At 41.4% G+C, this 14204-nt stretch overlaps 1 protein-coding gene across 1 annotated transcript in view; it reads right to left on the bottom strand.

Annotated features, from left to right (window-relative positions):
• CDKL5 (cyclin dependent kinase like 5) overlaps positions 1 to 14204 on the bottom strand; it is a 155086-nt gene that overhangs the window by 13269 nt on the left and 127613 nt on the right. The window contains exons 12-15 of the mRNA XM_004382822.2: positions 12339 to 13305; positions 8540 to 8641; positions 8146 to 8251; positions 5415 to 5538 (exon numbers count right to left, since the gene is read on the bottom strand). Of these exons, the coding sequence (XP_004382879.1) occupies positions 5415 to 5538; positions 8146 to 8251; positions 8540 to 8641; positions 12339 to 13305 (1299 nt within the window). The remainder of the gene's footprint in view (positions 1 to 5414; positions 5539 to 8145; positions 8252 to 8539; positions 8642 to 12338; positions 13306 to 14204) is intronic.

Raw genomic sequence — 14204 nt, 5'->3', positions numbered from 1 at the left:
GGTAACCAACAAAGATTGTTACATTTTGTGTGTGAACTTTTTCATGGGTTTTTACAATAGAGGTCTCATACAATATTTGTCCTTTTGTGACTGACTTATTTCACTCAGCATAATGTCCTCCAGTTTCATCCATGTTATGAGATGGTTCACAGATACAAAATTTTGCTCTAATTTTTATTATTTCCTTCCTTCTGGCACCTGAGGGCTTCGGAAATGTAACAATCTTTTAAATGCAGTGCCGTACTGCTGCTGGGCATCACACCTCCCCCAGTGACAGACTGGGCCTAAGCCCTGGCAGTCTGACTGACTGGTAAGAGAAGATTTATGCTGAGTACTTGGGATTAAGGGGATGAAACCCTCTTACATGGGGTCTAAAGATAGAATGACTTAAGCTAAATTCAGATACTGCATTCAGTCATATGAGGGTTCTAGTGAACATAGCAGAACAGTGTTGTTTGCTGGAATCACAAAAATCTTAGGATTGGAAGGCGCCTTAGAGAGCATATAGTAGTCCAACTAGCAAGACTATTTTTAATGTTCTGTAACTTCCAGAAGTTAACTTAAAAGAATACTCAAACTACAGTACAAACTAAAGAAAGCAGGGTTCAAAATTTTCTATATAGTATGAACCAAACTATATTAAAAAAGGTATACATGTGTACATACACATGCATTTAAAAAAAAAAAAAACCAGGAAGAATTTTAATAGTTATCATCTCTGGGTGGTAGAATTATTGGTGATTTTATTGGTATAACTTCCAGAAGTTACAGAATTATATGCTTATGCCACAGCTTATGTATGTCCTTTTATAATGTTCACACATAACCTAACAGTACAGCAGAATGTTCAGATGAACTGGGAGAAGTTTTACCAATCAGAATAAAAGTATAAGAAAATATCAAAGCTTTGCCGAGGGTCAGCAGTGAAAGTGCCTCTGCCAGCCGAGCCAGTCTTTGAGGAGGACATCTTCATCATGGCTGCAACCTCAGAACCTGAACGGGCATTACGATGAGAATGTTCATGCTGGCATGAGGGAAAATCAAGGCTGGGACCTGAGTCCTAGGGAGGCAGCAGGATTTGGGATGGCAAGAGGTGAGTCTACCCAGGATGAGATGGAGACTGAGAAGAGAGGGTTGGGAGGTAGGTAATGAAAGAGAAGAAACAGCACAAAAAGCCCAGTGGTTACAGTTTGTTGTGACCCAAAACACGGGGAAGATGAGTCAAAGACCCTCTGCAGGGTCTCTTCAGAGGCATCATATAAAGTAGGGCCCACGGGGTTAGGGGAAGATGATGAGGAAAACATTCAAATGAAGTTGAGCAGAGGTGGTAGGCAAAGACCCGGGAAGGGAAAGATCCCGGAGGCCAAAACAAACAAGAAATTACCCTTAAACAAGGGGCTAAAAGCTGGGGCCGAGCTGTATATCTGTGCACGCATGCACAAAAGACAGAAAGAAGGAAGTCAGAGAGAAAGAGCATAAGCACAAATGAGAGAGGACAACAGAAGAGATAGAGAGGGGAGGGAGAAAAAGCTACATAGAAACATACACAGGCAGAGAACTAACAGACACACAGAGAGAGAGAAAAGCCTGAGAGAGACTCTGAGAGAGAGACAGGAAGTGAGATGGAGACCTGGCTGCAACACAGGCATTTGAAAAGCCATGTGTTGTACAAAGGAATGGAAAGGCAGCCTTCAAGTCTGCATGAACATTCACAGCCTGTACTGAGCCGAATGGGTAAGAGGGATCCCTGTAAATCCCCTCACTTACATATTATGGACCCTGCAATTCCACCTGGTGCAATCAGCAGCTGTGTGCTGAGCTAACTGTACAGGCAACCGACAGGTCTAAGAGGAGCAGCAGGGCAAGTGGGTGATCCACAGAAAGCGCGGGGATAGAAGCTTTGAGAAGGTCCACGCATCTTGTCTCGCCGGCACATTTATCCAGAGAGGCAGCTCTGACAAAAACAGTATGGGGAGGGGGCTATGGTACAGGGTACACACGTGACTCAAACTAGCTCTAACACAGCAGGTATTTCCATAAAAGCATCAAGAGGAGAGAGAATTCAAGGGACTCACCTAAATAAAGGAATCAAAGCTGACTTAAAGTCAACCAATATTCCCTGAATACTTTATATGTGGAGTCCCTGGGCAGTGCAAATGGTGAATGTGCTAGGCTGCTAATGGAAAGGTTGGAAGTTCGAGTCTACCCAGAGGAGCCTTGGAAGAAAGACCTGGCGCTCTACTTCTGAAAAATCAGCCACTGAAAACCCTACTGAGCACAGTTCTACTCTGACACACATGGAGTGGCCATGAGTCAGAATCGACTCAACGACAACTAGTAAGTGGTACTTTCTATGTGCCAGGCCCTATGTTAGGTGTTGGCGATACCTCAGGTTGCCTGCAGACACATAGGAGGAGATCCAAAGATTTGACAGGAGAGCTGGCACAGTAAGACTTACAGGGTTTTAGCATAACCCCCCTGGGAGCAGTGTGGACGATGAGTTGAAGAGGTGAGGGCACTACTACTCTGTGAAACTTGCCCTGCTACCTCCCTCCCTGGACAGTGTAACCTAAGTGGCCAGCTAATGTCTGAGAAGAGAAAGTCAGTGAATCATTCCACAGGAATAATTCCGTGAGTTACGGTGACAAGTCAATAATGGATACCAATATATTCGTAACTTTACAAGAAGAAAAAGACCGGATTGTGCAAGTGGGTTACAGCGTGTCTTCACTTATCTTACCTACTGGGGTTTCTGACTAATTTGCTTTACTCCTTAAGTGCCAATTTTTTTTTAGTCCAACTTCGATGGCAGTCTTTCTAAACCTATTTATACACTTTGTCTTTTTAAGCAAAGTAAAAGCAGCCTATCTTGTATAAATACATGCTACATGGATATCAATTATATGCATGAAACCGTAAGAGTGAGAAATGATTTTCTCACTGGGGGCCTGAGAAAAGACAGAAATAACCCTCTTCTCTCCACAGCCAAGCTTGGGGTCTGTACTGTTGCCTGGGACTACTTCTTGTCCTGATAACCTCAGCGCTAACTGTTAGAACTGTGCATCAGAGAAAAATACACAGGCTCTGAGTGAGGGTAGAGGTGTTATCCTGGTAGTAAAGATTATGAAGCTGACTGCAATAACTCTCATTTTTCTTGTTCGGGGATATTATGACTTCTCTCCCAATTCTTAACTGGGTTCTGGATAGCTGAGACGGTCAGAACAACATCTATGGATATTTTACTACAATAGCTATTTATTATCTAAAACATGGCACAGTAATAGTTTTCCACTGAAAAAATGTATACACCATACAGATATTCTCTTCCCAAAAGAAATCTGAAGTACTACTATCGAGAAGAAACAGACTGCACTTAGATAATGTAGGAACAGCAAATCACTATGTGACCATAGAAAGGCTCTTTCTGAACGTTTTTGGAACAATTATCAATCTCTGCATTTCTCCAAATATACACAACATGGTGAACAAATTACAGATGCTGTTCAAGAAAACAGGTGCAGGACGAGTTAAGCTTAATTACTAATGACTTAGACTGAGTCAGATGTGCTGCATGGAGAAGAAACGTCAGGGTAGCGTTCTCATGAGGGCACTGGGGGGCCATTTCATCACCGGCAATTCCAGAACTCTCTCAGCTTGTCACAGCAATACCATAGCAAGGATGAGCCGATGAAGATTTGGCTGAAGTTCAACGTTCCAATTATGCTCCCAATTCTTTTACAACAACCGTTTTCAGGCTTCTAAACATATCCATGTCTAAACAAGCTCTATTCAAACTGGTTATCAAAAAAAAAAATACAGTATTAATACTGCCTACAGCCCATTTGGAATTAATTTTGATGTGACTGATCTAATTTTCATAGGACTATGTTAATCTGTAATTGGTGCTCTTTTAAACCATCATACTTCATCATGCAATGACCAAGAAAAAGATAATTCCTTCTGTACTTCCGCATTCCCACAATTTAGACACTATTCTCATTGCCTGTCAAAGCCACACCTGAAAATCAACACCAACAACTAAAAGAAGTTGTACCTGTGCTCTTAGGTTAGTGTACAGTCTATCTTTTCAACATACCATGGAGCATAAAACAGCCACCTGGAGGAAGAATGCACTCATGTTTATCAGCAGTCTCGGGAGGTGAAGTTAGATGACACTAATGATACTAACTGCAGCCGCTAACATTGACGAGTCCCCCCAGTGCCAGGGGCTGCATGAGGAGCTTCTCATGTACGATCACACTGAATTCTCACATTAACCTGATGAGGTAGGTGCTGTGCTTAGCCTTATCTTACAGATGAAAAAGCCGAGGCTGTAAAGTACACTTTACGGATGTAAAGTACACTTAAAGCTTTAAAATAAATGGTTATTTTTATTATTGTTTTCAGAATAATTATGTTATTTTCACCACAGGACACAATAACCACTGAAATCTTGATGGAGCCTTGTCAACAGGTCCAAATTGTGAAAGCATACAGGGTCAGAAGCCCTGACACAGGCCCTTCTGTTACTTCTGGCAACAAACATCAGAGCTGGAACCTCTGATAACACTGGTCATATTCTAAATTCGGTGTGTTCTCATGATACACTTAGTAAAGTTCTATGAGGTACACAAAATCACCCCTCAGGTGTAGATTCTCGCAGTCCTTCTGAGCAGCTGAGAATTTAAAGTCTACATTATTACTAAAGAAAGAAGAAAAAAGTCCTTACTCCCCATATGTGCTAATGGAACTTCACATACCTTATGATTCTCTCCTTAAATTTTTATTACAGATAAAAGGAGAACAAGAGTTGCCACATCATTTTAACCTCTGACTACCATTACACTTTTTTCATAAAGGGTTGTTCCCTTATTTCTACCTTTTTACCCTGAATGAGAGTCAGGTGGTGTACAGGTGGAATCAGAACCAAGTGAGGTCTGAATCCTGGCTCCCTCCTCCATGTTATCGGCTGTCTAACACCAGGCACGTTCCTTACTTTTTCTAAGCTTCAGTTTTCTTACCTGTTAAATGGGAATAACCCCTACTCAAAGGTCGATTGTGAGAACTGACGGAGTCAATGCAATGAAGTGCTAAGCAAAGTGTCTAGTACGTGGTTTGATACCAATGAAAGAAGGAGACAGCAAAAGACATCCTTCATGTCAGCAGAATGCAATGAAAGACTTACGAGGTATTTGTTGATTCAGGAGATTTTTTTTCTTTTACATGATATTTAATAGAAATGCTGAACTTTAAAAAACAACTACGAATAATGATCACACATATCCTTATCAATCTCTCCTGCGAAAGAAAGGCCAAGAAAGATAAAGAACCCTAAAAACTTTATTCAGAACTTATTTGAACTCTCCCATTTACCACTAGAAAGAAGAAGAGTAAAAATAAACCAAAATACTCACCATGGATCAAACGCTGTTTGTCTTTTTGTGTGGTTAGTTCCAGAACCGCTCTCTGACGGTAGTGAAGAAACTCTGGTTGACACATTATTCTCATGGAAAGAATTATCTGGACGTGGTGATGGCACTAAATAAAGAAAAAGTAAATCCCTGATGTACTTTTTTGGTCAGAGCAGTTCGCATGTTATTCTATTGCATTTTCTCTAACACAAATCAAATAAACAGGTAAAAACTCTCATCTGCCTTTCAGAAAACTTGTTGTGTTTCTGAGGGTGGAGGCATTCCAGGGAACTCCCCCTCTGCCCACCGCTTATTACAACATTAACTTGCAATGGTCAGTTAACTCCAGGCAATATGTATATAAAACATAAACGTGACCTGTCAGTTGGTAAATTCAAGAGCATTGTAGGATATTTAAAAGTATAAATAACATATCCTCCACCATGAACCCCGGCCACTGTGTTGACATTCTTTGAAGTTGACCCAACTTCGCACAATCTATTCTTAGTCTGAAATGATTCTTAACAATATGTGTGCTGGAATGTGCAAACTACAGTTTAAGCCTTGACACTTGGGAGGCAGTACCAATCTTTTATTCAGTTATTTGCACAAAGAATATTATTTTTTTCTCTAACATCTCAATCCAGGAATGAACAGAAAGATAAAGTACAATGTATGTGAGTAAATTCTTTCCTGTTTTTCTTTTTTTTTTTGGGCGGGGGGGGCTACTATCTTTTCCTGTCAATTTCTAAGCTTGGTCCTAAATCAAAATAAATTTCATCATAAAAGAAATAGATAAATGACACCATGTGACTTGACTCTTAACCAGTAGGAATGAAAATGGGAAGCACTGTGGAAACAGCAATGATACTTAGTAGTACTGAAATTATGGGGGTCTCCAGCTGTTCCATCTAGTTAAATCTTTTCCTTCTATTTCTGGACTTTGTTACGAACTAATTTTATTCACTTGAAATCAAAACAAAACTGTGTTTCCAGAGGTCAAAGTCTAATTAATTTAAAACTTCATTAATATTTTATATTATATTCTCCAGTTATCCATAGAAATAATGTGTAGGGAGCATTCTGGAAGTAAAACTTACATTGATAGAAGAAAAGGGTTTTGCTCATGTACACTATATTTTGTTTTAATTAACTTTAGTGCCATAAGAGTCTAAAGTAATCATGGTATCAGAAAAATAAATAAATAAATAAATGGATTAAAAGGCATATCCAATGCCCATGCTTTTTCTAAAGGCGGGGCTTGGAGGAAACGGAGTAGTCTAATCATTCCGTATGCATTCAGTACTGAATAACATGTCTATGCTTAACTTTAAGGGGCCCTGGTGGCACTGTGGTTAAGCACTTGGCTGCTAACCAAAAAGTCAGCAGTTCAAACACCACCAGCCACTCCGCGGGACAAAGATGTGACGATCTGCTTCCTTAAAGATTTACAGCCTTGGAAACCCTATGGGGCAGTTCTCTGCCCTACTGGGTCTCTATGAGTTGGAATAGACTCAACAGCAGTGAGTTTTTATGCATTTATTTAGCTCAGGTTCCTAATTAAAATGACCAAGCAGTTCTCTATGTTTCTCCCCAATTCCTGCCCCTTTCCAGCTATCCACAAAACACTAGAAATAACAGGAAGTCAAAAGTACATTTTTAAGGTTATGTAAGTACACTTGAAGATTTTCTTGAAGTCAGTCAACAAATATTTATTCAACTGTGCCAGGCAGTGTGCCAGTCAATGAGGGTAAAGAAAGCAAAAGAGGATGAGAACTCACAACCTCATGAGAGAGAAATGCAGAGGACTAATCAGTGTAATGTATCTGTGTTAGATTAGAGGCACAGACAAGGTACCACGGGAGGAACAGAGAGGGAAGCAATGACTTCCTCTGGGGTGGTCAGAGAAGACATCACACAGGATAGGACCTTAAAGTAGATGTAGAATGTTGAAAGAAAGTGACCCAAACAAGCTACCCCAGCAGGGGGAGGAGTGTGGTTCAGGCCAGGGGAGAGTATGGCCTGTGCAAGTCCCACAAGCTGGGCACCAGAGAGGCGAGGGGTAGGGGCAGCTGAAAAGTATGACAAGGGCCCGACCATGGAAAGTCTGGAGTGCCATCTCAGGTTAGGGAACTCAGATTTTTCCTGATACCAATGGGAAGCCACCAAAGGACCCTCAAAAGGTAAGAGACAGGGGATTGGGATGGAGGGAGGGGAGCAATTGGGTTATGCCGCTCTATTTTCTGTCTTCTGTAGCACTCATTATCTTTTAATATTCTATATCATCATTACATTTAATGTCGATCTCTCCTCATAAGAATATGAGCTCCATGAGTGTGGAGATCTTTGACCGTCTTGCTCACTGACATGTCCTAAGCTAGAACAGTGCCAGGCACATAGGAGACATCTGATAAATAGTTTGTGACTTAATCCAATCAATGAGTGGTATGGTCAGAACACAGCTTCAGAAAGATCATTCCAGTGACTATTTTGATGGGTACCCTGGAGGTGAGGAGACCAGTTAGGAGGCTACTCAAGGTACGCAACTGAGAAGCAAGGAGACCTGAACTAAGACAGTGACAAGGAGAACTGTTGGAAGGCTACAGTGTGGGCAAGAATGATGCAGGTCTAAACTCAGTTAGAAGCAGTGAAAATGTAATGGAGGGGAGGGGCTGAAAATTTAGGGAGAGAGAGGAGAGAGAGGCCCCTGGGGAATGCTAGGGACTGGGCTTACCTCTATAAAAGCTTCCAACTCTCCTCGGAACAGGATCATTATACATATATCTGTTTTCTTTGGGGGCTGTGCCATCATCAGAATGCGGGTCATGATATACTCCACCCTGAGGCAGGAAAAAGTTCATAAAAATTCAACAAGAGATTCATGACAATGCTGTCTATGAACTTAGCACAGTGCCTAATCAGCCTATTATTTACTCAATGATTTTTTTCAAGAGAAAATTCAGAATTATGCTATGACGAAAACTGCTTGTTTTATAAGCCAGTTCAAATTATTTGTGGAAGAGATCGAGTATAAATAAATTTTAAAAGGTAGGCTGCAATGACGTAGAATGACCAATCTTTCCAGATAGGTTTTACAGTAAAATGTAGCAACTCCGAAGAATTCAGACCTCAGACTTCTGACGGGAGTGGAATGAAGATGCGCCTTCTCTAGAGGACTCTTTAACCAAAGATCTTGCCACCGTCATCTCTGGAGGGTGCTGTTCACCAGGCTGGAAGTCAATTTTAAAAGGATTTATAAGAGTGCCCTATTCCCAGGGATGAAATCACATAAATCATAAACAACAATGGTCTTCATTTGGTATAACCAATACCTTAATAAAATAAAAAATGTTAGTTGGCTAAAACACGAATTGTCCCATAGAAAGTGAATCATCTGATGAATATAAAATAAGTCAAACAAATTTCACAGATGGAAAGTGAAGTTCTCATTAAAGTTAAGGCAAGCAGGAAATAAATTAGTCTGAAAATAGTTCAATTAATTATTAAAATTTAAAAAAAAAGTCTTTCCAATATTTAGACAGTCCGGTATCTACGGGTCTGAGTAGAACTCTAATTAGAGATTCTATCTGTTAATCCAAAATTTCTCTTGCAGATTTTATGCTGAGTTCTTCAAAAAACAACTGTGTACATCCAAAATTATTTTTTGTGAAGGACTTACATGGTAGATTCAGAGGGAGAAAAATGTTCTTTGAATATATCAAGGAATAGAACAGGTACACCTAATAATTTTTATCTTAAGATTCTCTAACTACTATAAGTTTATATACTTAAATTCTCTTTTTAATCTTCTCTAGGACAATACCATAATCATGACAGTGCTCATCTCCGGAGAAGCTAACGCTACCTCTCTCTCAGGGAAGTGAGTCACAAGCTCAGAACATCACTCCGTCCACAATGGTGTTCACTGAGGGGAAAAGTAGCATTTTCTATCCTCAGAAGAAAAGATTAAGGAACAAAATTACCAAGTCATTAGGAGGAGTTGGGTCCATTGTGTATGTGTAAGTTGCACACAGAGTATTATCTCTTTTACATGATACGTCAGAAACATTTTATTTAAAATTTTAAAATGTGATTCTTTCTTCCTCTCATTCCCCAAATGTACTATGATAGGGTTCTGGGAAATTCACTGGCAGTCATCCAATGCAGCCTTTCTTCTTTCTACTTTGTGACAAGATCTCATTTGAATTTGACCACCTGTATTGTTTACAAAGGCCTCTAGAAAAGTATTTTACAAAATATTTACATCTAACCTAAACTCTTAAGAGGCAGTGTTGGCCTTGTCCCCTTGCTTTTGAAGGTGGCAACAACACTTGCCTGAGACTGAGTCCCATCATTTACTCCCAGCTTTACTGCCTTTTCAAACCTTCTGCCATCTTTGCAGCATTAAGCTTGTACTTTATTGCACCTTGGCACTGTACCTCCTAAACCAGACTTAAAATTCAGTTAACAGTCTGATCTGTGCTTAGCTCACAGGAATTGTTTGTAATTAGCTTTATTACTACCAGGGAGCCAATCATTTGTCACTTTTTCACATTACAGTTTTTTGTTTTCCTTACTTCTCTGTTTCACACTATGCTTAAGGCTGGTATCCTTTACTTGGCTGTGATCATCACTTGGTGTCTGTGGGCAGCTGCTAGGCTCTAGAGATCTCTCTAGACTCTAGAGGTTCTCTCTGTGACTCCTCAGATCCTTCCTATGACTCCAGTTACAACCTCTGCAAATGTGCACCTCTGCCCTTTCCTTTCACCTGGGCTCCAGTACCTCATTTCCAACCTCTCAGAGAACACCTGTACTCAGAGGTCCAGGGCCACGTCAAACTCAACGTGTCAGCATGATACAGTGGAAAGAGTGCTGGCCTAGGGATCTGAACAGACTGCCAAATCTGCCATGAACCAGGGCTGGGTAAATTCGGGCAACTCACCCAACTTCTCTGAGTCTCACCCTGCTCACCTGTGGAATGAAGGGGTTGAATTAGGTGACTTCAAAAATCCTCTTCTACTCCCAAAAGGAGCTCCTAGAAAAGAAACCTTGAAGTCTTCCTTTTTCCTATATTCACTCCTTCCATTCACAAGCCCCACTGTTTCTACTTCTGGGGAGTCTCTAAGACCCGATCTTTCTCTTTCTTTCCACTGGCGCTGACTTAGTCCAGAACACTCTCCTCACCTTATGCTGGGATGACTGCAAAAGTCACTCCAAATGTTGTATTTGTCACTCCAGCAATGTGGAACAAGTTGCAATCCCCAAAGCACATCATGCTACTTAATGTCTCATTTGCCTCCTTCTCCTTGTGATGCTTTCTCCCTTCCTTTCAGGCCTCTTTTGGGATGTCCTCTCCACTATCTTCCCCTAGTTAAATCCCAACCATCCTAGAAGTTTCTGCCCCAGATGCCACTTCCTCTGGAAGCCTCCTACAACCCTTCTGGACTGTGACACTCTTTATCCTGACAGCACACACAACTCTAGCACAGCACCAGGTATAAGAGCTCAGCTGCTAACCAAAAGGTCGCAGTTTGAATCCACCAGCTGCTCCTTAGAAACCCTATGGGGCAGTTCTAGTTCTACTCTGTCCTATAGGGTCGCTATGAGTCGGAATTGACTTGACGGGAACAGGTTTGGTTTTTTTGGATCTGTTGATAAGTGCCCCCCACGAGCCCACACACTCCAAGAAGACAGAGATCATATCATTTTCATTTTTCTAATCAGAGCCTACCGCGGTACCTAGCTCAGTAAATCTTTGAACACATCTTCACTTTTTAGCCACCCCAAACTCATCTATCTCTGCATCTCAGCCCAGAGCAAGACCTTTAGTTGCCCTAAAGCCCCTTCTGACTGCAATGATCTCTCCCTGTTCTCAACTCCTATTTATAGCCAGTGCCATATTAATTCAGTTCTTAATTATTCTTTCATTGTTCTATGTATAATTCAATCTCTCCTGGGAGAAGATAAGTTTCCCAAGGGCAGGAACTCCATCTCAGACTTTTTGGAATGCCTGAGAATATCCAGTCGAGAAGGGGCTCAGTGTCTCAGGACAGCTCCCATCCTAATAGAAGCAGCAGCAGCAACAGAAACTTCCTGCGGCAACCCTCAGACGAGGAATCTGAGGCCCAGAGAGATTATGGAACTGTCCCAAATTTCCATCATCCGAAGTAAGTTTCAGAACTGGGATTCAACCTGCCTGGATGGCTTCAGAGCCTGAGCTCTGAGCTAGTCTGCTGCTACACTGGTTGCTCATTACTGATGACCTCCCTCTCCCTCCCCAGTGCTCATCTTGCTAAGCCTCCCATTACAAACATGTATTCTATTATCAGAATTCCACTTCTTTTAAACAGGTGTAGAGGCTAAAGAACAATAAGACAGAGGAAGCCATTAATCTAAAAATATTGCCTTGAGATTTAAAAACAATCCAAAAGACTGAAAATTAATATTCATCCTGGCTATAAGTTAAATTTATCTATAGTTCTGGATAAATTAAAGGACTTTTAAATTCAATTAAGATATCAAGTAAGGTATTAGCAAAGATCTGATTTCAGCAAATGTGGTTTGGAGAGATTAAACACTCATGAATTCACACAGAATTTTGAGAGAATGAAAAAACTAACCCCCAGAGAGCTGACGAATTCTATAACAAATCAAAATAGGATTCTCTCAACAAAATATGCCAGAAAGAAAACAGATTTCTAAAAACAAACTTTTGCATCCTCTTGGGTACTCACAACAACTGATTTAAAGGAGGATTTTTTTTTTTAAAGCAGTTTTTAGTCTTTCAAGTATGGTTTCCCTAAATGCATCCTATCAAGAAAGTAAGACCTCCTGCAGTAGGGAAAATTGCAGATTGACCCTATTCACATCCTCTGCACCACCTTCCCATGATGAGTCAACAGATGTAGTCAAGGTCCTAAGCTGTACCTGAGGTGATAAGAGTTGCAGGCTGTTGGCTCTGGCAGCCATCCCTTGCCCTATGCTCAAGCTTCCATCCAGGCCTTTGGCTCTCACTTTGTCTCGGGTCACATACATGGAATGCCGATGAGGACGCTGTTGGGAGGAGAAAGGGCTGGTGTAGCCCAGCCCATAGGAGAAGGATTCATGAGGGGTACACAGTGAGTAGGAATGGCTGCTGTCCATGTGCTCGGGCAGCTTCAACTCCTCCATTGTTTTAGAATGTCTGGTCGTGGTTCGGCGTGAGTCAAGGGTGCCCTCGCTTCGGTTATTTCTCCCCGAAGGGCTGAGCAAAGTTCTTGTATCGCTGTGCCTGGTAGGGGTTGGGCTGGTGGGAGAGTTCAAGTCCAAGCAGCTGGATAGAAAGTATCTACTAGTGTTGGACTCCGCCATTTGGCCTCTGGCCTCGGAGAGATTGCTTACGGACTTGGAGTCACTCAACGCCCCATGGCTTTTGGCCTTGGTCCTGTAGGCGGGACTCCTAGAGGACTGGGGAATAGTGTCAATATAGCTATGCCGACTCTGCTTCTCACTGGGCTGCAGTGTCCCAGCCTTGCTCTGAGAGCTCTCCATAAATGAGTGCCGGTTCTGCTGAGATCTGCTGCTTGACTTGAGGTACTTCGTGCCGGGGCCTTCCGAAGGCTTTGGGTCAATATTAAAATCAAACTCGGTTTTTGACTTGGCTTCTTTTGGGCTAAGAAGATGTGGCATATTGTTGTTGGTGAGATCTTTGCTGGCAGACCCAGGCTGGTTGCTTGCTTGGTAGGTTTTGCTGTGCATTGGACTAAGAGTAGCTCCGGCAAGGTTTCCGTCTAGGAAGCTTTCGTTGGCAGGAAGACCTTCGTCAGCCCGTGAGAGACCCACACTTAGGTTGTGGATGTCCTTGCTGTTAGATCGGTGGTGAGACTGCAAAGCAGCACTTTTGCTGGCTTGGTTTCTACGTTAAAAACAAAAGAAGTATATCAGTTCCCCTCAAGAGCAGACACGCAAAGTATCATGTTAAAAAAAAAAAAAAGAACAAATACCCAAAATACCTCAAAGACCAAAAACAGTAACTCTCCCAAACGTGTACCTACCAATAACAAAGAAGTAAGTTCATTAGACCAAGTCACTCTGCAACAAAGCACTGGTCCTGATGAAGTCACTTTGGCATCATAGTTTCTAACTGACAATTTGGTAAAACACCTGCTCTTGCTACCGTGCTCCTCATAGCTGAGTGTTTGTTTTAGAACGCCTGCCAGGAGGAAGACAGCTGAGCTGTAGACAAACTCTTTTGTCTGTCTGAATGTCAGAATATTTAGACTTGAAGGTTACTGTATTCTTCAAGTTTCATTTTATCTGTAAAACTTATAGCCCGCTTGGAGATACACATACATACAACACACACACAGAGACACCAATGTCTCTTTTATCTTCAGCCTATATAGACAAAGAATGAGAATTCTAGTAATGAACTCAATTAAAAAAAAAAAAAAAAAGACACTCTAAAAAGAAATGTAAACCGAGCTGTGAGATTTGTCAGAAAACATGATGATTAGTATTTGTTTTCGAGAAGCAGCAGTGACTTTAGGTGGTGAAGATGCCTCCTCGTACACTAAACAAGAATCCACCTCTAACTGTTCAGATACTTCCTTGTACACTAAACAGAAATCCATCCCTAAATGGAACACAGAGATCTGAGAGAGTTCATTTCTCCTCAAAAGGCACAATTTATTCTTTTTCATTTCATTTCACACTTTATTATTCCAAACTGACTGAGGCCTTCTTTAGAACTTACAGCTTCATTTCATACTTGGTTTAAAATGAAAACCTTGTCCACTATTTGAAAGCTGAAAC

This window comes from Trichechus manatus, unplaced genomic scaffold (assembly GCF_000243295.1).
Source record: "Trichechus manatus latirostris isolate Lorelei unplaced genomic scaffold, TriManLat1.0 scaffold00100, whole genome shotgun sequence".
In the NCBI taxonomy this organism is placed as follows: Eukaryota; Metazoa; Chordata; class Mammalia; order Sirenia; family Trichechidae; genus Trichechus; species Trichechus manatus.
This window is presented reverse-complemented; position numbering and strand designations above follow the sequence as displayed.